This window comes from Hylobates moloch, unplaced genomic scaffold, assembly GCF_009828535.3.
Source record: "Hylobates moloch isolate HMO894 unplaced genomic scaffold, HMol_V3 SCAFFOLD_1, whole genome shotgun sequence".
Taxonomy (NCBI): domain Eukaryota; kingdom Metazoa; phylum Chordata; class Mammalia; order Primates; family Hylobatidae; genus Hylobates; species Hylobates moloch.
The window spans coordinates 152924318-152949188 of record NW_026652276.1 but is presented as its reverse complement, the minus strand read 5'-3'; the positions used below and the strand labels follow the sequence as shown (position 1 = coordinate 152949188).

Below are 24871 nucleotides of genomic sequence, written 5' to 3'. Positions count from 1 at the left end.
CAGCTTTCTACATATGGCTAGCCAGTTTTCCCAGCACCATTTATTAAATAGGGAATCCTTATCCCATTGCTTGTTTTTGTCAGATTTGTCAAAGATCAGATAGTTGTAGATATGTGGCATTATTTCTGAGGGCTCTGTTCTGTTCCATTGGTCTATGTCTCTGTTTTGGTACCAGTACCATCCTGTTTTGGTTACTGTAGCCTTGTAGTATAGTTTGAAGTCAGGTAGCGTGATGCTTCCAGCTTTGTTCTTTTGGCTTAGGATTGACTTGGTGATGCGGGCTCTTTTTTGGTTCCATATGAACTTTAAAGTAGTTTCTTCCAATTCTGTGAAGAAAGTCATTAGTAGCTTGATGGGGATGGCACTGAATCTATAAATTACCTTGGGCAGTATGGCCATTTTCATGATATTGATTCTTCCAACCCATGAGCATGGAATGTTCTTCCATTTGTTTGTATCCTCTTTTATTTCATTGAGCAGTGGTTTGTAGTTCTCCTTGAAGAGGTCCTTCCCATCCCTTGTAACTTAGATTTCTAGGTATTTTATTCTCTTTGAAGTGATTGTGAATGGGAGTTCACTCATGATTTGGCTCTCTGTTTGTCTGTTATTGGCAGAAATAAAGATGTTCTTTGAAACCAACGAGAACAAAGACACAACATACCAGAATCTCTGGGACACATTCAAAGCAGTGTGTAGAGGGAAATTTATAGCACTAAATGCCCACAAGAGAAAGCAGGAAAGATCCAAAATTGACACCCTAACATCACAATTAAAAGAACTAGAAAAGCAAGAGCAAACACATTCAAAAGCTAGCAGAAGGCAAGAAATCACTAAAATCAGAGTAGAACTGAAGGAAATAGAGACACAAAAAACCCTTCAAAAAATTAATGAATCCAGGAGCTGGTTTTTTGAAAAGATCAACAAAATTGATAGACCGCTAGCAAGACTAATAAAGAAGAAAAGAGAGAAAAATCAAATAGATGCAATAAAAAATGATAAAGGGGATATCACCACCGATCCCACCGAAATACAATCTACCATCAGAGAATACTACAAACACCTCTACACAAATAAACTAGAAAATCTAGAAGAAATGGATAAATTTCTCGACAGATACACCCTCCCAAGACTAAACCAGGAAGAAGTTGAATCTCTGAATAGACCAATAATAGGCTCTGAAATTGTGGCAATAATTAATAGCTTACCAACCAAAAAGAGTCCAGGACCTGATGGATTCACAGCCGAATTCTACCAGAGGTACAAGGAGGAACTGGTACCATTCCTTCTGAAACTATTTCAATCAATAGAAAAAGAGGGAATCCTCTCTAACACATTTTATGAGGCCAGCAGCATCCTGATACCAAAGCCTGGCAGAGACACAACCAAAAAAGAGAATTTCAGACCAATATCCTTGATGAACATTGATGCAAAAATCCTCAGTAAAATACTGGCAAACCGAATCCAGCAGCACATCAAAAAGCTTATCCACCATGATCAAGTGGGCTTCATCCCTAGGATGCAAGGCTGGTTCAACATACGAAAATCAGTAAATTTAATCCAGCATATAAACAGAACCAAAGACAAAAACCACATGATTATCTCAATAGATGCAGAAAAGGCCTTTGACAAAATTCAACAACCCTTCATGCTAAAAACTCTCAATAAATTAGGTATTGATGGGACATATCTCAAAATAATAAGAGCTATCTATGACAAACCCACAGCCAATATCATACGGAATGGGCAAAAACTGGAAGCATTCCCTTTGAAAACTGGCACAAGACAGTGATGCCCTCTCTTACCACTCCTATTCAACATAGGGTTGGAAGTTCTGGCCAGGGCAATCAGGCAGGAGAAGGAAATAAAGCATATTCAATTAGGAAAAGAGGAAGTCAAACTGTCCCTGTTTGCAGATGACATGATTGTATATCTAGAAAACCCCACTGTCTCAGCCCAAAATCTCCTTAAGCTGATAAGCAACTTCAGCAAAGTCTCAGGATACAAAATCAATGTTTTTTTTTTCTTTTCAAAGTATATATTCTCTAAGTTAGTTGAGAGAAAATTTAGAAGGAAAAGCAAAGTTCCAAAGTTGGTGACTCATGAGGATATTTACCAAATGTACTATTTGCTTTGAGCATAAATATCATCATTTGGTTTATTTGGGTTTTTTTTTAACTACCTGCATCAGAGTGAAGTGTCAGTGGCTGGCTTTTGTCTGATATGAAGTCTTATTTAGCTAGTTGCTTAATACCTCAATGTGCCCTTCAAAAGCGACAGATTTACTTGTATATGCTTAAATTACTATTTCGCTGACAACAAATTAAGGAAATGGTAAAACTAAAACAAGTGAACTCTACTTTTCCCAATCCTGACCCAAATATTGAACTTTCCAATTTACTTTTTTTTTTACAGTAAGATTTCAAGGGGAATAAACTGCTCTTAAATCCTGTTGCAGCCTTCCTGCTTTTACTAATTAAAGTTTGACGCAAACGTTCTTACAGATTCACAAAAGATACAGTCACAGTATTCTTTGAGTGACTGCAGAACAAAAAATATTATGTATAAAGAAGTTACGGTGTTATTGTGAAAATTTGGAAAATTAAGTGTCATACTCAAAGCCAGAAACATCAAAACTTGGGGTTACTATATAAATAATCTTAGCTGTCACTTTGCATTGTCCAAAACACATGACTAATAACATAAATGGTGTTATCCCTGGGCATTTAACAAGAAAAAGCCTGATGAGAACATACCACAAATGCGGAATGTTGTCTGGTCACAGATGTGGAAAACCTGATTTAAAGTTCCTCATCTTTCCAACTTGATCCAAGGGATTCAAAAACAAACAATCTTGCACTTCAAATGCCATAATTTTAAGTAAAAAAGTTAAAGGATCACTAAGAAATCAAGGGACTAGTTTCTGCATATTCATAAAACACACTCCAACATAGTCTTCCTAGTTCTCAGCAATTTTGAACCAAAGGTATTCTCATGTGATTTTATTCATTGCAGTCAATGCCAATTAAAAGTATATTTAGCTACTTTCAATGTATAAATACAAAAGAATTTAACTGCTTTTCTATTGGTATAGTTTTTCAAAAACAAATAAACAAAATACGGCATGAGGATAACTTGACAGTTGCTAAGTACTTATTGAAAGAAATCTACCAGTATCACTTATCTGAATAAGATGTAGGTTTCTGAACCAATGAGAATTTCAGAGAAAACCAATTTCCTTAAAATACCTAACAAATGGAAAATATTACATAATGATTTGAAAAAAAGATTAACTAAAGCCAGTTAAAACCAAAAGGGATGAAATGGATTTCCAATTTTACCTATTTTTCCTCTTTTTCAATACACACCACCATATATGAAAACAGGCACCATGAGGCAGTTTTGTAGCACAGGCTTACTTGGGTTTGTACAAGTATAACCAAGAAAGAATAAAACAAAAATTTAAAAGTACTGTTTAGCCACAATATTGAATATATTAAGTAGTTGAAGAATGGCGGTAGAAAATAAATGCAATATTTTATTTAGAAATTCCACAGGGGCTTTTCTTAGAAACTCTTAGAATATTGACCTTCATGCCAGGATATGGTCAGCATACTAAATCAAGTGTGGGTTGGAACTGTTTGTATGGCTTATGCAAATCTATATACAGTATGTTACCACTGGCATCTGTTACCACTTTAATCATTTGGGTTCATCTGAGCATGCAGAGCAGGCTTGGGTGGGCTCAACAAGCTTGGGCGACAAAACTACAATACCTCTTTGTTAAGTGGATATTTACAAACTTATCAGTCAGTCCAGTGTCTTGTTGTACCAATTAATCATACTACTCCCTAGAAAATTGTTCTAAATTTCACTCACAGTAGAACCCTGAATGAGTTAAACATTAAAGAACAACAACCAAATCCAACCCTCTACCTAAGAAAAGGGATTATTATGAATGCTTTTTTTATGCAGTTTTAACAAATTTGTAATTAATTATATTTTAATAGACTCTGAAAGACACATGAAACTACCACTTTCTATACATGTTTTTTCAAATAGTTTACCATAAATGGAAATACATATAAACATATTGATGCTAAAATAAATTAAGCTTTAAAATTATCTAAAAACATAAGATAAAAATCAGATCTGGAGACTTGCTATCTACCACAATTTGGAGATTTTAGTCAAAAGCATGCCTTGAAGTTAGCAAACCTACACCAAATACCAATGAAAGAATATTCATTTTTCTCCCAACATCAAAATTCCCATACTAAACCAAAGATGTTGACTTGAACATAAATTAAGATGGACCAAAACACACAGGCTACTTTGGTGATAAGTAAATTTTGGAGTACCAAATGTTCTTGCAAAACATGAGACATGATATTTATCCTAGAAATGTTTTCTAGCACCTGAAAACAAACCAAGTAAACAACAAAATAGTTACTTTAATAGAATACAATTTGTTGACCAGGAATAATTGTTATTTGAGAGAAAAAAACAGCTCAGGAAGGACACTTAAAAAAAACAAACATGAAGCACTCATCACAGAACAAAAAAAGTTCCATCCTAGAAAGGAAATCTGTTATGCCTAGAAATGAACATCAACTACCAGAATTAACAACAGAAAAAACAATTAAACAGTACCCCAAATCATTTTAAAACAATTATTTTGATTTGGAATTTTATTATTTTTTCTGAGCATGTCTAGAAGTCTGTCATTACAACATTATATGCTTTTCACACACCTGTGGATGCCAGTAACACTTTCTAGAAGACTGTACTACGTGCTTAGGAAAACACTGGGAGAGAAAACTTTCTGTCTTACTTATAGGATCATTCTTCACACCAGCTGAAGGTATAGTTTTCAACTCAGAGGAATCAGAACTAGGCAAGCTGACCTTCATAAACCACTGATGTACTCACCCAAGAGAGAGCTCTTGAATCCAGCATCTGCTTTAGCAGGCAGCAGGAGTAGCTATGTGAATCAGAGGTACAAAATGGACATATCCTAGAGTCAAACTTAAAGACAATGGAGACCTGAGCTTAAATAATGGATCTTGCTCTTACTAACCGTGTGACCCAGAGGAAAGTAACCTAGATCAGTTTTCCCACCTGCAAAATGAGAGCAATGTATGTATCTTACAGCGTTATTGTAAAGAATAAGTGAGATAACATATAAGGCACCTAGCATGAGTCCAATGTCCTCCAAGTCTTGGTTTTAAATCTTGACAAAGAATGCTCAAATACTATACCATCTCTATGTTTTAAAAGTAAAAAAAGTGACATAGTGATAGATATTCTATTCCCTGTAAACATGTGTCAGGAGCAGGCAGAGTGGTAAGGCAGGAGAGAAGGGCCATAAATTCCCTTAGATTCTAGAGAAAAACTGCAGCTCTATCTGTTAGCCTATTATGCAATTCAACTCAACTAAATGTTAGGGGATGCAACATAAAAATTAGACATTCTTTCCACCTTCATTGAATCACAATCTAAAACAGGTTCATACAGTGTTGCAGGCAATGCTGAAATCCAAAAAGTTCTTAAAACCATAATAAACAATTTTTTATATATAAATTTGCTGGCAAAATCAGTCCTGAACTTGAACTGGCTTAGAAGCTCTATAGCCTTTATTACTGCATTGAGCATAAACACTTATGCATCTTAAGTTTCACCTTGTGGTAGGATCCAAAATCCCACCTTTGGGTTTGTACTGGAACTCTACCACTGGCTTTCCTGGGCCTCCAGCTTGCAGCTGGCAGATCGTGGGACTTAGCCTCCATCATCACGTGAGCCAATCCCTCATAATAAATCTATGTATACATCCTATCTATATCTCTGTATATCCTACTGGTTCTGTTTCTCTAAATAACCCTGATTAATACACTAGGAAAATGCCTACAGGTAAATATGCAGCTCTCATAGTAGGCTATATACTATATTATATTTTGGAATTTTTTTTAATCCAAGAGTTCTCTCTTTCCTATGCCCAGAGAGGCATTTCTACTATCAGAGATAGTCTTGAGTACAAGTCGTAAATGGAAGGGGTAATCTCAGGTGAGCAAACAAGAATTTGCAGCTGGGAGAGCATCGTAAGACTTAAAGCTCTTAATGCAATAAAGATATTATTTAGAAATAAACCTATAAAAGACTGAGGAGCAGCCTAGAGGAAGATGTCTGGAATTTAATGTACAAACTAATCAACCAGAGCTCCTGTTAAAATGTAGATTCTGATTGAATGATGTGGGGCCTGAGATTCTAGTTCTCTGGTATCACAATGCTACTGGTCTAGAGCATTCACTCAGAGTAGAAAGGCCCCAGAGCAGCAATCCTCAAAGTGTACCAGAAGCATCAGAATCTCCTGGGAAGTTATTAGATATACAAACCCTAAAACATAAAGAACTAAAAGTTTGTTGACCTAAATGAGCTGTTTACACTAGGCAGGTCGGATTTATCTTCCCTAAGAATAAAAGTGGAACATGTTTTAAATACTTACAAAATAAAAGTAGCAGGCCAGAACCTATTACATAAATAAAAGCGATTTCTGCAAACAATTTCCAAAGTCATAGCTCCTGCAATAACGCTTGCAGTATAGGTTTTTACATTTTTAAGAAGCCTCTGATAATATATAGGCCAAGTATTACAATTATATTCCTTAGTCAAACAACCAATTGTTGACAAAAAAAAAATCATTTCTATTTGTCCTATGTAGTACATACAAAGCTCTGTGAAGAAACCAAACTGAGTTTTATATTTCCTTGTGTTGAGGACATGACCAACCACATCATGGTTCAGCTGACTTTTCCAGAGTAATGTTTACGCATTGCTTGGTTGATATGTAAATATATGTCAACATTTTGATTTATAGCTATAAATGATCTGTTTACATACACACAAACAGATGCATAAGTTATAGTACATTAATAGTTTAAAACAACATACCTTGAAGGACAAAGAACTTGAGGGTAAACCACAAATACATTGTCATGATCAGAGAAAAGATTTTCATTTTCTGAATGTGAAGTCTGTTGATGGTTAAATAGGGTTTCCCAAAATTGTTTAATAAATTGATGCACTCCGAATGCAGATTCAGTACATTTTTCTACTTCAAGAAAAGTTTTAATTTGGAAGTTGACCTCTCAATGAAAACCTGAGCATGTAGTTCTAGCCATAATCTATCTTCAAAGAAATCAGTTACTAACACACTGTAAAGCATCACATGTGTTTCAGGATTGGGGTGAACAGCTCTGATTTTGCTAGGAGTCCATATTTTAAAATAGTGGTTCTCTATTAGTGGAGATGTTTTTATCCCTAGGGAACATCTGGCAGTATCAGGAGACATCTTTGGCTGTCAAAACCAGGGGAAGGGGAGTGAGGGATGGGTACTTCTGGCAGCTTGTGAGCAGAGGCCAGGCATGCTGCTAAACAACTTGTAATGCACAAAACGGTCCACACAGCTTAGGATTTTCCAGACTAAAATGCCAATATAGTGCCAAGACTGAGAAAACCGACTTAAATAACAGGCTACAAAAATACAGCAAGACTGTCCCTAGTGCATCTTAATTACATTCCTTGCACAGTGTTAAGCAAAATAACAAATACTTGTTGCTTGTTAAATAAACTACCTCTATTTAGCTGGGATCTTTGAGTCAGAGATGAAAAAGAACTAAAAAAGAGTTATCACACATATGATATCTACAATTACAAAATTGCAGTCATTGTCAGAACCCAAAAGAAATTTTAAAAATCACCCTGTCCAGCCTAATTTCTCCAGGTAGGAAAAACAATGTTTCTCACATGGAAGATGCTGTCTAATGTACTGATGCAACACTGTTAAGGGGAGAGGGCAGTCCTCTTAATAGTAAAAATGAGGTGAGACCTTTACAAAAATCACTAAAATCAGGTTTTGCTATTTTCCTTCTAATAGTATCAATGTCCCATACTTCCCTCAAGTTAATAAAGTATTTTCTTTATAAAAATTAAAATCAATGTGGTATCATAATAACTGCTATTTCTCTAGCATGAAACAACATAAAATGTAATTATTTTCAAAAAACAAATCAGAGACCTTGGCCTACAGGCTTTTCTGCTTTCGAGATTGCTGGGATTTAAACTGTCATGAGAAATTCCAAACTGGCTTACATTTTTGAAACACAGGAACTGACAGTCATAAGGCCAAACATACCCTTAATAATCGATTCAGTCGCATACAGATCTCGTTTGTAGGTCACCTAAAGGACAGATAAACTTCATTAGACTTAACAGAGCAGGAAAGAATGTGCAAGCAATAACATAATGCCCCCAAGGAAATTCTTGATTTTTCAGAAGCTATAAACATGTAATACTGACATTTTCTCAATTAGAAAAGCATCAGCAAATTCACATAAAATATATTCTGTTTCTACAAATGGCTGATTTGTTTTTAAATCTTTTAATAAATTAAGATATTATGTGGCAGTGGTTACTGAAATCTTAATATAACTCAAGTATTATACTTAAAGAAAATGTGGTAGCATTTAAACAACAGTTTTAACATGACTGCATAAAAATGAGGTTTTATACTAGAGAAAAAAAGGTAGGGTGGAAGTCTGTATATAACAAAAAAGTCACTGAGTTACATTCTTGGCTGAAATAATTCTGAGAGGTCAATTTATGTTAAGAGGGACTTCCTTCTGAATTACATATATCTGTAAGAACCTAGATAAGATTCACCTTGTAAGATTTTTATTAAAAATGTGGCTAAAATAGAAAGAGCCTATAGGGCTTTCTTAGACCACTATGTGCCTAAGAACAATGGTGATCTTTCCTTAAAAATATGCAGCCTCCTCATAATTGTAATCTGTTCCTTGTAATGTAACCTGCCAACATGGCATGTGTCTGTCCTATGGCAGATGCTTCACAGACCCCCATCCAGTGAGCTCAGGTACAGAACATGTAAGTGCATTGTGTTGCAGAAATTAATTCTATATCACAGAGCTGAAATACATAGTAAATAATGACACAGTATTAATAAGCTTTTATAAGGTCTTAAAAGTTACATTCAAGTACCTAGATATTTATGATGCAAGTGTTCTAAACACCCATTTTGAGAAATTCCTACCATATTATTACCTTACCATGCCTAAACTCAGCTGAAATAGCACACAGAAGCACAATCAAACAAAAGAGAGAAAAATTGAGCTGAACTAGGTGAGTGCCAGGTGTTGGGTTGGAATTTCACCTGCACAGAAACTTTCCTCTTCTTCAGGTGGCCCCCGAGGCTCTAGTGAGCACAGTCTGAAAACCAGCAAATTAGAGGATTGAAGTTCTTTCTCATCACTACAGGATTGACTTTTTTAAGTAATTTTTCATTATAGAGTATTGTACAAGGTCAAAGGAAGACTACTGATCATGCTAACAGAACAAAAGGAACTTCAATACTCATTGTCAGGGTGTTGGTTTTTTTAATTAAAATAAGGACAACCCATACTGCTGTAAAAGTTAGATGGAAAAAATGAAAAACCCATCAATTGAGAATTACAACATTTTCCAGTCATACTGCTTTTGAAGTATGTTAGCTATGTAGGAAAAAAATGAGGCTAAAAGTACTTTAAAAGTCACTAGTTTTGGTTGGCATGTGCTTGTTTTAGAAACACTATAGCATTTCACATTTTAATAGATTGGTTGAATTGCTTGAACAACTTTTTATCTGTGTTACCAAGTTAGCTGCTACTTTATTTCTGGATAGTAAGGTATAGTTTTGGTCCAGGATTTACCTGCCAGGATAAAGGAATAGCAGAGGAATCTATTTTGGATAGAAGTGCAGTAGCCCACTTCACTAAATAAAGTTTCTGTACAAATCTAGTACTTAGCTAATCTGGAGGATAAAAATTCCAATATCATAGGCACGGTAAGGTAATAACACGGTGGGAATTTCTCATTCCTATCACGTCTACATGTTGTTCTTCTTTCTGTGTTGAGACATAAAATAGTAAAAAAAAAAAAAAAAAAAAAAAAAAAAAAAAAAAAACTTTCAGAACACAGCCAGTTGGCCACTATCTCCAATAACTTAAAGTGACACATAATGTTCTCCCATCTTTCCCTTCACAATAAATAGGCAAAACTTACGTTTCAAAGATAATAGAATGTTTATTAGGTATAGATTTTTCAGAACTTATTTCCTTACCAATCATATACATATAGAAAATATTCTTTTCTGGATACCTATATAAAATGCTGGATAACTATATAAAAATATCTGAAGAGAAACAATGTCACCATATTGTGTTTTTGGAATTACAAAAACCAAATAGGGACTATTTGGTTTCTTTTGTTTTTAAACAGATGCTGAAATACTTGGACCTTAAAAAAATGTATTCCCCAACAAAAGGAATCCTCAAAAGTCATTCATTCCAATAATATTGTGATTATACAAAAACTTCAGAAACTCCTAAAAAAGCACATTCAGACAATGGAACACAGTGGTTAAATTTCTTCAGTAACTGGTTATCAATCTTGTATGGCTTGAAGATGGTTTTGACATTTAGAAACAAGACGTCTGTTCAATTAAGTCTGTACAGTGTAGTAAGAGACCAAGTTAATTAAAAGTAAATGGGGTCAAAAATATGGTACAACTCTAAATTAAAGGGACTCAAGTTGTTATGCAGACTAGATGAAATCTCATCAAAATAAGAGTGTTTACTTGGGCCTGTCAAAGCAAGACTACTCCAGGAAAGCATGACAGCTGATCCCTACTCCCAGAACCAGTTCTGTACTCCTCAGTGCTCATCATCCTGGCGGGGGGAGTGGGGTACTGTGACCATTTTCTACCCTGCATGGTGATTTGAAAGAAAAAAAAACTGATATTATCTCCAGACCCCAGAAGAGCTAGCAAAGGAAGGTGACGTTAAGCCAGAATGTTTACTTTTTACTTTTACCAAAACGTATTTATAAAATACAAAATACAGACCAGCCTGGCCAACGTAGTGAGACCCCATCTCTACTAAAAATACAAAAATCAGCCGTGCATGGTGGCATGCACCTATAGTCCTAGCTATTTGGGAGGCTGAGGCAGGAGAGTCACTTGAACCCAGGAGGCAGAGGTTGCAGTGAGCCGAGATCTTGCCACTGCACTCCAGCCTGGGTGACAGAGCAAGAGTCTATCTCAAAAAAATTAATTAATTAAATAAAATAAAATACAAAATAATCCTCCTAGGATTTCTGGTGGCAACTGAAATTCTACTACTGAAATTCTAGTACTATGTGCAGTCCTCAGAAATTTCAAGTCACTCTTTAAACCAATGTGAAGTGAACTCCCTGACTTTTCAGGGGAAAGGGAAGGTGTATTGCTCCATGTTTCAGGATCCTCCTTTGCCTTACACTGTCCATGGTAATAAAATGCCTCGATTATGTCCAAATGTGTCTTTTACTGTCAGATTTTTGAATCGTGTTTCAAGTACATGGCCATGCCATCTGAGTCCAGTACCAGTTCAGCATAATTGTACTAGAACTTTTCAGATGCAATTTTTTTTTAAAAGGCAGCATCTTTGGAGTTAGTGTAGAATTAGGACACTAATTTCAAAGCATAAACTCCATTGTTGTGTAAAATAAATACTCTTGTCATACAAAATAAGATCAGAAAATTAAAGTAAAAGCCTAATGACAAATCTTACAATGTTATCAAAAGGGGTTAAATAATTAGCTATGAAAATACCAAAAAGAGAAGTCAAAGATGAGACAAAAGGCAGAAAGAGAAAATAGGGACCCTGAAAACAACAGCAATATTTGCATTCTAGTATCACCTCACTTAACAGGGAAAAAAATGTGATACCAAAAAACAAACAAACAAAAAACGCTTACAACGTCTATCTGTAAGACATTTTCCCCAACCCAGAGCATGACAGACCTTTTAGGGTCCAAGCTCCCTTTGAAGCATGGCATTATTCAAATCTCATTCATAAGAGTAGAGCTCTCTACTTGCATTCCGTGTGGAAAGTGATGCTATGATGCTGATTTCTAGGAGGGGATCGCCCTTTCAGCATGTGTTTCCCAGGACTGCTACAGTGAATTACTACAAACTGGCAGGCTTCAAACAACAGAAATTTGGCTGGGCGCGGTGGCTCACGCCTGTAATCCCAGCACTTTGGGAGGCCAAGACGGGCAGATCACAAAGTCAGGAGATCAAGACCATTCTGGCCAACATGGTGAAATCCTGTCTCTACTAAAAATACAAAAATTAGCTGGGTGTGGTGGCACGTGCCTGTAGTCCCAGCTACTCGGGAAGCCGAGGCAGGAGAATTGCTTGAACCAGGGAGTTGGAGGTTGCAGTGAGTCAAGATTGCACCATGCACTCCAACCTGATGACAGAGCAAGACTCCGTCAAAAAAAAAAAAAAACAAAAAACTGAAAAATTTATATTCTCTCACAGTCTGGAGACTAGACATCCGAAATCAAGATACAAGTAGGATCCTCTGAAAGCTTTTGGGAAGAATTCTTTCCAGCCTCTTCCTAGCTTCTGGTGATGGCTGGCAACCCCTGCCATTCCTTGACTTGCAGATGTGTCACTCCAATATCCACCTCCATCATCACATGGCCTTCTCCCTGTATCTGTGTCTCTTCTATTCTTGTACAGATATTAGTCATATTGGCTTTGGGGCCTACCCTACCCCAGCAGGACCTCATCTTAACTTGATTATATCTGCAAAGACACTATTTCCAAATAAGGTCACATGCACAGGTGCCACAGATTAGGACTTGAACATACCTTTTTAGGGGACAGTTGAACCCACAACAATGTCCCTAAAAAGGGACTCACCAGTGGAACCAAGGGAAGCACTGTGTGGAAAGGCCAATCAGGTTAGCGTGCACTGGTATTTGTTGCACATAAAAGGGGAGCAGAGTATGAAGATGTACCTGAGGACTAACACTCTTGCTGGAGAGAACAGAGAAATATGAACAGCTCACCAAAAAGAAAACACTGAAGATGGAATGTAACATTCAGAGAGTAATGTGCTGCTTCCTTTTCATCCACAGATCTCAAGATTGCTTTACAAACTTGTTGAAGGCTCAGAACACACACAAGAGGTAAATAATCACAGCCCCAACGATGTCAAAAGTGAGACCAGGGATTATTGACATGTCAGTAGCAATAAAATGCCTTAGAGTTTCCACCTTTTTTCTTGGTCTTCAAATTAAGTCTGCCAGACAGCCAAAGGAGTTCCAAAGAAATGTGAGTCAGGATCTTTTTTTTTTTTTTCTTCTTTTTTTTTTTTTTTTTTGAGACGGAGTCTCCCTACGTCGCCCAGGCTGGAGTGCAGTGGCGCAATCTCGGCTCACTGCAAGCTCCGCCTCCCGGGGTTCACGCCATTCTCCTGCCTCAGCCTCTCCGAGTAGCTGGGTCTACAGGCGCCCGCCACCACGCCCGGCTAATTTTTTGTATTTTTAGTAGAGACGGGGTTTCACCATGGTCTTGATCTCTTGACCTCGTGATTCGCTCGCCTCGGCCTCCCAATCTTTAATGAAACATCTAATTGGTAATTGCCAAAAATCCTCATAATTAATATCACTAAGCCATATACAGAAAAGGATGAATAAAACATTTGCCTGCTGGGTTGATGACAATTAACCCAGCAGGCAGACATTTTAGGTTGTCCTTAAATGAAGAGTAATATTGCATAAAATTTCTTCACCACATAAATTTTCTCTGCCAGGCAGTAATTCAAACATGTCAATATTCTGGAGTCTTAGAATTCAACATTTTAAGTATTTAAGATTATCCTGAGACAATCTTAGCATGCAGTGAGGCTGATCATGTTGCTGTGCAAAATAACTGATCAACTTATAGGGCTTTCTGTTTTAAAAATCAGTAAGGAAATATGCTTATAGACTCAATTAGAATGAATCTTTACTAATCAGATTTTGATGGATGTTTCATAAAGATTTCCAAAGTCTACAAGCAATATTTCAAAAGCAGCGATATGTATTTCAAGATTATGAAATAATCTTATTTCCTAATGTACTTATTTCTGATTTCCAGACTCTTATTTCCAAAGTCCTGTTCAATTCAACTAATGAAACAAAGAATCACATTCTAAACCATCCCTGGCCTTGATAAGAAGCTACAGTATGATAATGCCATTATCTTGTTTGCAATAAGTACTCTATTCCCTCCAAAAGAGGTTAGGCTGGGCGAGGTGGCTCACACCTGTAATCCCAGCACTTTGGGAGGCTGAGGAGGGCAGATAGCCTGAGGTCAGGTGTTCAAGACTAGGCTGGCCAACATGGTGAAACCCTGTCTCTACTAAAAATACAAAAATTAGCTGGGTGTGGTAGTAGGCACCTGTAATCCCAGCTACTTGGGAGGCTGAGACAGGAGAATTGCTTGAAATTGGGAGGTGGAGGTTACAATGAGACCACACCATTGCCCTCCAGCCTGGGCCAGAAGAGTGAAACTCTGTCAAAAAAAAAAAGAAAAAAGAAAAAAAAAGAAGCAAGTTAGACATTAAAAGAGCTGAGCCCTGCCACAGGAAACAGTCTAATTCCTCACAGTGGGACAGAAAGTGGATCCAGCCACTACCCCCACTGGGTCGGAACTGTTGCAGATATCCTTTTAACCCAGTTAAATTGGAGCAACCACCCAGGGCCTGAAAGGAAATGTTGATACTGCAGGCAAAGTTGTAGGTTTAATCCAACTGAGTGAAGAAAAAAAAAAAAAAGGCTATTGATATGGTTTGGATCTGTGTCCCTGCCCAAATCTCATGGGGAATTGTAATCTCTAACAGTGGAGGTGAGACCTGGTGGGAGGTGATTGGATCATGGGGGCAGATTTCCACCTTGGAGCTGTTTTCCAAGAGAGTGAGGTCTCGAAGTGTCTCACTCCTCCTTTGCTTTCTGCCGTAATTGGAAGCCTCCTGAGGCTCCCCCAGAAGCAGAAGCCGCTATGCTTCCTGTGCAGCTTGCAGAACCATGAGTCAATTAAACCTCTTTCCTTTATAAATTACCCAATCTCAGGTATTTCTTTATATTAGTGTGAGAACAGACTATATCTACAGAGAGGAAGAAAACGAAAAAAGTGAATAAACCAGTCTCACAGGTTAAAATGAGATGTGTCTGAGTAAATTATCTCAAAGTGAATTTTCTTGAAGCCAAGCAATAGAAGGGATACTTTACACTGATGGTTCAGTAAACCCGTGAGACTCCCTTAACTCCCACTCAATGCACTACTGGTTTTAAATGTACACCCACGCAAACACATAAAAGCACAGAAAAGAACCCAAGCAAGGTATCATCCCTCTTACCTTCCAGAGGTCAGGTGATCCTTCTACAAGTTTGGCTTTAGTGCAACAGTATTTTAGGGTCAATTGCAAACACTCAGTTCCAAATTCCAAGTCATAGTCAGTACACTGGTGTAGAAACAACAACAACAAAAACAAAATTAAGCTAAAACGCAGTTTTAAGTAAAACCAAGCCTTTTATTTCATAATCAATTGCAAACAAAGGAAGAGCCTAGAGGGCTCAAACTAATCAGCTACTGATTGAGTTATAACATCCCCATTAGCTAAAAGCAAAACAATGAATAGGAATACTGCAATCATCATATGAAGCAAAACAAATAGTGAATAGGAATAGTGCAATCATACGAGTTTTGAGATTCCTCAGTAGTTCTAGGTGTAAAATAAATGTAATACTTTGTTTCCTTTGCTTATAAGTTACCTTTCCAAACATGTTTATAAAATGCCTGAAGGTATAGCTGAGGATTATCATATCATAACTTGATAAATATATATCTACAACATCTCAATCTCATATCTTGTATTTATATCAGGACATTTGCAGGTCATAGTTCTCTTGTTTTAATAATTAAAATATCAATATATCTTTTAATTATTTACATTTTGCTTATAAACATGGAACATTTAGTCTTTCATTGTGAGAAAAAGTGTAAAGATATCTCATAAATTCAGTAAAAATAAAGAAAACTTTTTTAGCATTTTAAGCAGAGCCACTGAAATAACCAAGTAATAATACAATTCAGCTGAACAATACTCAGGGTACCTATCCTGTCTCCAAGTTCTATTTTAAGTACCAGATATATAAAGGTAAATGACACATGTATTATGCCCTCAAGGAACTCAGGTCTAGAAGGGGAGGCTGGCATTTAACAAGCAGTTTGTAACAGAACCTGATAGATGCAGCACTAGAAGAATGTCTAGAGGTAGCTCAGTGGATAAAATACTTAATTCTATGTGAGGGCATCAGGAAGGCCTATCAGAAGAAACGGCTTGATCTCCAACAGCAGAATAAAATTGAACAAGGAGGATTATGTTTAAATCAAAAGGTGCCATGCAAAGTTACAGAGGTTTGAGACATTTGGTAGACTAATTTTTCTTTCTTCTTCCTTTTTTATTTGAGACAGAGTCTTGCTCTGTCTCCCAGACTGGAGCCACCATGCCCAGCTGAGACTTATTTTAGAAAGTATATCCACGTAAGGATTGCAGGAAGGCAACAAATATGAATATGGCATCAAGCACCCCTTGCCAAAGATATTTTATTATCCTTACATGGAAGCTACTGAAAGAATATAAAACCTCTGGGACCCACAGTCACAAAAGGAGTTCATAAACATGTGCAGGCTTCTCTCTTGTGATCTCCTATTGGGTGCCCATAACTAATATTATTTGAAGGAGATTCTCATTAGATGTATATTCTAAACTCAAGTCAATTGCTAAATAAAATTAAGTTTAAAAAATCAATAGTGGTGATAAAATGAAATCATAAAACATAGTAAATTAATCCAAAGGCCAACAGAAAAGTGAGAAAAAGAACCAAGAACAGGTGGAACAAATACAAAGCAAGTAGCAAGATGATTTTAGACAAGAAAGTTAATAAATGAGAGAGGGTATTGCACAAAATGTTTTGACATTTGTGATTCACCATGGGGGGATTATAGTTATAATGATATCATTGATCACATGAGAAACACACACGCTAACAGACAGACACTGAAAACCATCTGCCTCCCCAGACCTGGCCCCCCGAAAATAGTGTCTAATAGCCTTCTGCCAAGGCAAAAGCCCTAAGGACACTTATCAGAGATCCCCCAAAAGGTCCAGCCCAGTTATGTTATAGAGAAATGCACAGTCAACACGCCCCAAGTAGAAAACTCACCAAGTCTAACTAGTCCCCAGCTAAACATGAGCAGAAAACCCATATTTAACTGTCACCCAAGGAAAGATTGTAACGTAAAAGATCAAAATGGCAAAAATAAAGCACTCGAGAAAATCGAAACCGCAATTTTTAAAAAACTATTAATAGATCTAGGAAGATAAATAATTTGAAATCAAGTGACGGAGTAATATTTAAAAAGGCAGAAAAGGAAAGAGTCGTGTGACTCATCAACAAAGTCAAATATCCAAATAAAAATATTGAAATTTCAGGAAAAACAGAAAAAGATAGATGAAAACAACTAAATAATTCAAGATATTCCAAAGATGAACAACATTGAATTTTCAGATTAATAGAAATTATAGAGTATGGAAGCTAACAGGTGAAAATATGCCAAACCCACTTAACAAAAACTATCTTACAAACAAGCTGTAATCCAAATGAGTTGGGACTTCATAGAAACACTATAACTTAAAACAAAGAAGCAAATTATTCACAATTCTTGGGGTAATGACTTTAAACACAGAATTCTACTCCCAGGAGAGCTATCAAGTTTGAGGGCAGAATATGAACTTTTCCTCACATTCAAAGTATCAAAGGAATTTTATTACCCATGCATTGTTTTCTTTCCTACACTTTTTAAGACTTTAAATATTAGGTTCATAGCAAAATGGAGCAAAAGGTAAAGATTTCCATATACCCTCAAGCCCCACATACACACAACCTCTCCTACTATTGAAACCTTGTAAACATAGTGGTATGTGTATTAGCATCGATAAACCTACATTGACACATCATTATCATTCAAAGCCCATAGTTTAATTATGACCCATGCATTGTAATATACATTCTGAGTTTTCACAAATGTACAATGATATATATCCATCACTGTAGTTATCGTACAGAGTAGTTTCACACTACAGTGAAATTTATCTGTGTACTATCTATACATACCTCCTGCCCCCCAACCCCTTGCAACCACTCCTCCTTTTAATGCCTCCATAGTTTGTCTTTTCCAGAAATACATAGCTGTAATCATAGAATGTTTAGCTGTTTTACATTGGATTCTTTCACACCAAAATGTGCATTTAAATTCCCTTTTGGTGACTTTATAGCTAATTTCTTTTTAGGAGTGAATAATATTTCATCATCTTGATGTACCACAGTTTATCCCGTCACCTAAGCTATTTATGTTGGTTCCGGTTTTGGCAATTATGACTAAAGCTGCTATAAACATTCACGTGCAGGGTTTTAATGTGGACATAACTCATTTGGGTCTTATGGTAAGAGTATGTTTTGTAAGACGCTGCCAAACTGTCTTCTAAAGTGACTGTCACTTTGCATTTGCATTTTAAGTTTTACATGTAGGTCTGATCCACTTTGAGTTAATGGTTGTGACAGGTTGAAAGTGTGTGCCTAGATTTATTTTTGGGATGTGGTTGTCTAGTTGTTCCAACAACATTTGGTTGGAAAGACAGCAAATCTTTGCTATATTGTATTGCCTTTGCTTTTCTACCAAAGACCAATTGATTACATTTATGTGATTCTATTTCTGGGGTCTTTATTTCATTCCATAGATCCATTTATCTATTCTTTAAGCCAGCACCACACAGCCACAATTCCTCCAACTTTATAGTAACTCTTAAAATCAGGTAGTGTCAGTCTGCCAACTTTATTCTTTGCTTTCAATATTGTGTTAGCTATTCTAGGTCTTGTGCCTCTTCAGATAAACTTTAGAATAAGTTTGTCAATACTCCAAAATAACTTGCTGAAATTTTGATTGGGATTGCATCAGATTTGTAGATCACGTTGGGGAGAAATTACATCTTGACAACTTTGAGTCTTCCTATCCACAAACATGGGACACCTCTCCATTTATGTAGTTCTTTGAAGTCTTTCAGAGTTTTGCATTTTTCCTCAAAAAAGGTTTTGTACATTTTGTTAGATTTATGCCCAAGTATCATTTTGGGGGTTGCTAATGTAAAGAGTAATATATTTCTATTTTCAAAGTACACATATTCATGCTGGTACAAACAAAAGCAATGGGTTTTTATTAGCCTCGTAGCCTGCAACTTTTCTATTACTGTCCATTAATTCCATAACTTCTGTCAATGCTTTCAGATTTCACACAAAGACGGTCATGTCATCTGTGAAAAATGATTTCTTCCTTCCCAATCACAATACTTAGTTCATTTCCTTCTCTTATTAGCTAGAAATTCCAGGCCAATGTTGAAAAAGAGCACTGAGAAGGCACATCCTTGCCTTGTTCTTCATCTTACCAGGAAAGCTCTTGATTTTCTCACCATTAATAATGTTAGCTGCAGGTGTTCTGTGGATTTTTTTTAAATCAAGAAAGATCTCTATTTCTCATTTTCTGAAATGTATCATAAATGAGTGTTGTATTTTGTCAAATGCTTTTTCTGTATCCATTAATATGATCATATGATTTTTCTCTGCCTATTGATGTGATGAAATACATTAGATTTTGAATGTTGAACCAGTCTTGTGTATCTGAGATAAATCCCAGTCAGTTGTGGGGTTTTGCTTTTGTATATTGTTGAATTCAGCTTGGTGATATTTTGATAAGGACCATGATATCTCTACAATGATGAGAGAGATTGATCATAGTTTCCTTGTAACATCTTTTTTGTATGATTTATTGAATTAGGGTAATTCCGGCATCACAGAATGAGTTAAGGAAGTATTCCCTTTGCTTCTGTCTTCTGGAGAAACTATAGAGAGTTGGTATAATTTCTTCCTTAAAAATCTGGTAGAAATTACCAGTGAACCCACCTAAGTCTAGTATTTTATATATTAGGTTGTTAATTATTGACTCAATTTATTTAACAGATGTTGCCTTATTAAGATTTCCTAGTTCTTCCTATATAATTTTGGGCTATTGTGCCCTTCAATGAACTGGTCTATTTCACCTAAGTTACTAAGTTTTTAGGCACAGAGTTGTTCATTATACTCCTTTATTATCCTTTTAATGTTCATGGGATCTGTAATAATGTCTGTGCTTTCATTTCTGATGTTAATTTGTATATTCTTTCTTAGCTTGGCTGATCTATTTTATCTTGTCAAAGAACCAGATTTTGGTCTGGTAGATTTTTCTCTACTGACTTCCTATTATCAATTTCATCTATTTCTGCTCCAATTTTTATTTGCTTTCTTCTGCTTAATCTGCCCCTCTTTTTCTAGTTTCCTCAAATGGAAGCCTACATGATTGCTTTTAGGTATTTTTTAACATATGCATTCAATGCTATCATTTTTCCTGTAAGCACTGTCCTTGCTGCATTCCAAAATTTTGGTGTGTTCCATTTTATTTCGTTCAAAATATAGTTCTGAGATTTCTTTTTTACATGTGTTATTTAAGAGTACGTTGTTTAGTCTCCAAATATTTTTGGATTTTCCAGGTACCTTTGTTATTGATTTCTAGTTTAATTTCATTGAAGTCTGAGAGTAGGCCTTGTGTTATTTCTGTTCTTTTAACTTTGTTAAGGTATGTTTTATGGCCCAGAAAGTGGTCTATCTTGTTCAATGTTCCATATGAGCATGAGAATAATGTGCAATCTGCTGCTTGTGAATGAAGTAACCAGATGTCAATTTTACTCAGTTGATTTATAGTGTCACTGGGGTCAAGTATGTCTTTAACCAAGTTTCTGCCTGTGGATCTGTCCATTTCTGACAGAGGGGTGTTGAAGTCTCCAAGTGTAATAATGGATTTACCTATCTCTTCTTGCAATTCTATTAGTTTTTGACTCACATATAAGGATGGTCTGTTGTTAGATCTGTACACATTAAGCATTATTTTATATCCTTGGAAGATTGACCCTTCTATCATTATGTAATGCCCCTTTAGTAAATGTCCTAGATTTTGCAATATACTTTTACAACTAATCTGTGACCACTTTCCAATAATGGTGTGCCACTTGGTGAATAGGGCAAGTGTCTTATAAAATAATCCTAATTACTCCCTCCCATCCCTTAGGTCATTGTCATTCATTTCACTATGTAAGCACACAATCAGATACGTTGTTGCTATTATTGTTTTGAACAAACTTACCTGTTAGATTCAGAAAAATAAATTTTACCTTCACTCCCTCCTCAACTGAAGTTTTTCCTTTATGTAGATCCATGTTTCTGACGTATATAAATTGCTGGAGAAGATTTTGAACATTTTTTTACAAGGCAAGTCTACTGGCAAAAAATTTCCATTTTTGTTTGTCTGCTAAAGTCCATTCCTTCTTTACTTTTGAAAAATAATTTTGCGGAGAACAGAATTCTAGGGTGGTAGGTTTCTTCATGCAAACATTCTTTAAATATTTTATTTTCTTCTTGCCTGCATGGCTACTGAAGAGAAGTCAGATGTAATTCTATGGGTAAGGTGTTTATCTTTTCAGTTTATTTTTCTTATCTTTTGCTTTTGTGTAGTTTGGGTATAATATGCCTAGGTGTAGTTTATTTGGAATTTATACAGTCTGGTATTCCTGAAGCTTCCTGGATCTTTGGTTTGGTTTCTAACATTGATTTGGAGAAATTTCCAGTCACTGTTACTTCAAATATTGCTTCCATTCCTTTCTTCTTCTGGTATGCTCATTATATGTGTGTTATGTGTTTTACAGTTGCCCATGATTCTTGGATATTCTGTTATTTTTTCCATCTTTTTCTCTTTGCTTTTCAGTTTTGAAAATTTCTATGAAGATATATACTCAAGCTGAGATAGTCTTTCCTCATTTGTGTCTAGTCTACTGATAAGGCATCAAAGGGATTCTTCATTTTTATGATAGTGTTTCTGATCTCCAGCATTTCTTTTTGGTTCTTTCCATTTCCATCTCTGCTTACACTGCCTACATCTGTTCTTATTGCTATCTACTTTAACCATTAGAGTCCTTGGCATATTAATCATAGTTGTTTTAAATTCCCAGTTGGATAATTTCAATGTTGCCATATCTGGGTCTGGTTCTTATGCTCACTATTTCTTACACTTCGTAAATTTTCCTTGATAGCTGGACATGATTACTGGGTAAAAGAAACTAAGGTAAATCGGACATGTACTTTCACTTTCTCAGTTCTCTGCCACTCCCCAGAGGATGACTAGAGTGGGATGGAGTTGAGTGGGAAAGGATGGAATTGGGTAAGGACAATAGTTTAGGCCCTTATAAGACAATTTTTGAGGGTGGGCCTCCTCGTTAAGAGCAGAATGCTCTAGCATTTTTCAAAATGGTTGTTTTCCTTCCTCCATAGGAAGCACAATAAGATTTTTCTCCAGTACCCATTTCAAGAACCTGGTCAAGCTCCTGGAAGTAAAACTCATAAGATTGTGGGGGCTCCCCTTTGACTGGGTCCTCCTGAAGCTAACTCACACTTGTCTATACTGAGTCTCTAGCAATTCTTCAATTATAATTTAGGTTTTCCTACCCTGTCACTATTTCCCAAGGAGATTTCTGCTCTGGTAAATTGTGATTTTCTGTAGTCACCTGTCTGTCTCTCCAGTTTGGGGGACAGCAATTTGCCCTGTGACCTCACCCCTCTGAAAGATATGAAAAGTTTATTTTTCAATTGTTCAATATTTTACTTGTTAGGATGGAGTAACAACTCCTAAGCTCCCTACATGCCACACAGGAAACCAGAAGTCCCCCATGCACTCTTTTTCAGGAAACTATAGTAGGACATGGTACTCTATAAAATTGAGAGAGAAAAAATGAGAAAACAACATGGGATACAGATATCCTATACAGAAGAGGAACAAAGGGAGTTGCTAGGACAGTGGTGAAGAAAAACCTCAAGATGATAGCTGTGCAGGTGGCAGAATGAGAAGCCACGTAGGAGGGATTAAGAATGAACAAAATCTCTCTGGAGGGTCTCAGAAGAAATGGGTTATCTCTGGGAGACAGAAGAGGACAGGGCTGGCATGAAGACTTTATTTTTTTTTTATTTTTTTTTTTTTGAGACGGAGTCTCGCTCTGTCACCCAGGCTGGAGTGCAGTGGCGCGATTTCGGCTCACTGCAAGCTCCGCCTCCTGGTTTCATGCCATTCTCCTGCCTCAGCCTCTCTGAGTAGCTGGGACTACAGGTGCCCGCCACCACGCCCGGCTAATTTTTTTTGTATTTTTAGTAGAGACGGGGTTTCACCGTGGTCTCGATCTCCTGACCTCGTGATTCGCCCGCCTCGGCCTCCCAAAGTGCTGGGATTACAAGCGTGAGCCACCGCGCCCAGTCGAAGACTTTATTTTTGTACCCTTTGCCATGTACACACTATTCTTTTATTACTTCTTGCCCAAAAAAGTTATATTGTCATGTTATGTAATGTTTAAGTTATATGTCCTATGTAGTAAAACATGTTATATTCCTGAAAAACATGCTTATAAGTAAGAGTTATGGTTTTGTTCTTGAACATATATATGGTTTTATTTCTGAACGTACAGATTTAATCAGTCTCATGTTCTGGTGGTATTTAAGTTACAGATCATTTAAAATTTAAACAACTGGCCAGATGAGGTGCTTCATGCCTGTAATCTCAGCACTTTGAGAGGCCAAGGTGGGACCATTGCTTGAGGCCAGGAGTTCGAGACCAGCCTGGGCAACAAAGCGACTCTCTACAAAAAAGGTAAAATATTAGTCATGTGTTGGGGTGCGTTCCTGTAGTCCAAGCTACTCAGAAGGCTGAGCCAGGAGAATTACTTGAGCCCGGGAGTTCGAGGCTGCAGTGAACCACAATCACACCTCTGCATTCCAACCTGGGCAATGCAGAGTGAGACACCAACTCTAATACAAAAATATTAGGTTATTTAAAAATCTAAACACCCGATTGTAAAAATAATACCTATGTATTATTGCTATATTATAAAATTTTAGATCTGGCTACCATCATGATAAACACAGGGTATTAGTTTTCTTACATGCTAATCAGCTTAGTTTTTTCTAATAGTAATTTAAAGCAATGTATAAACTGTACATTACAACTCATAATATGTCCTTGAATAGGATTTGCTTCATAAAAGTGTACATGCATTCTCATGAATATGAGGCACCATTACCAATTGATTAAGAGCATGGACACAGAAGTCAGATAGACGTGGGTTCCAACCACGGTATTGCCATGTAACAAGTTGTCAGACTCCGGACAAGCTATTCAATCTGTCTCTCAGCTTCTTCCACATTGGGGAATGGAATGTGGAAGTTTTATAATAAAAGTTAATAATAAATTATAACTTTTATAATAAAAGTTAATAAATTATAACTTTTATTATAAAAGTTATTATAAAAAAGTTATAATAATAAATTATAACTTTTATAATAAAAGTTATTATAAAAAAACAAACATAACAGCACATCTGATGTACCTGGTATAGTGTCTAGCTTATGACAAGTTCTTGATAAAATCTAAATAATTATTGGTTATAAACGTAAATTGTTAACCCTAAAAATTGAGGTTTAAATGTTACCAGATGCTAATCAATAACATCTGATAGTTGTATAGAGGCATTCTACTTTCTCTGCAGGGAGACTGAGGGTTGCTCTGACAATATGCATCATCTTCTCCTTCTGCTTTTTCTTATACCTAATGTCCATTTAGAAAAAGGGCAGATTCATTCATGTTGTTAAAAATAGTGGGATTTATTTCTTTTGTGGCTAAGTAACATTCCAGTGGGTGCACATGTGATCACATTCTATCTATTCATCAATGGACACAGGGTTTTTTCCATATCTCAACTACTGTGAA

General features: G+C 36.4%; 1 protein-coding gene across 1 annotated transcript in view; it reads right to left on the bottom strand.

Annotated features, from left to right (window-relative positions):
• The window catches only part of CRPPA (CDP-L-ribitol pyrophosphorylase A), a 340764-nt gene that overhangs the window by 216675 nt on the left and 99218 nt on the right, over positions 1–24871 (bottom strand). The window contains exons 4-5 of the mRNA XM_058446710.1: positions 15279–15383; positions 8189–8234 (exon numbers count right to left, since the gene is read on the bottom strand). Coding sequence (XP_058302693.1) covers positions 8189–8234; positions 15279–15383 — 151 coding nt within the window. The remainder of the gene's footprint in view (positions 1–8188; positions 8235–15278; positions 15384–24871) is intronic.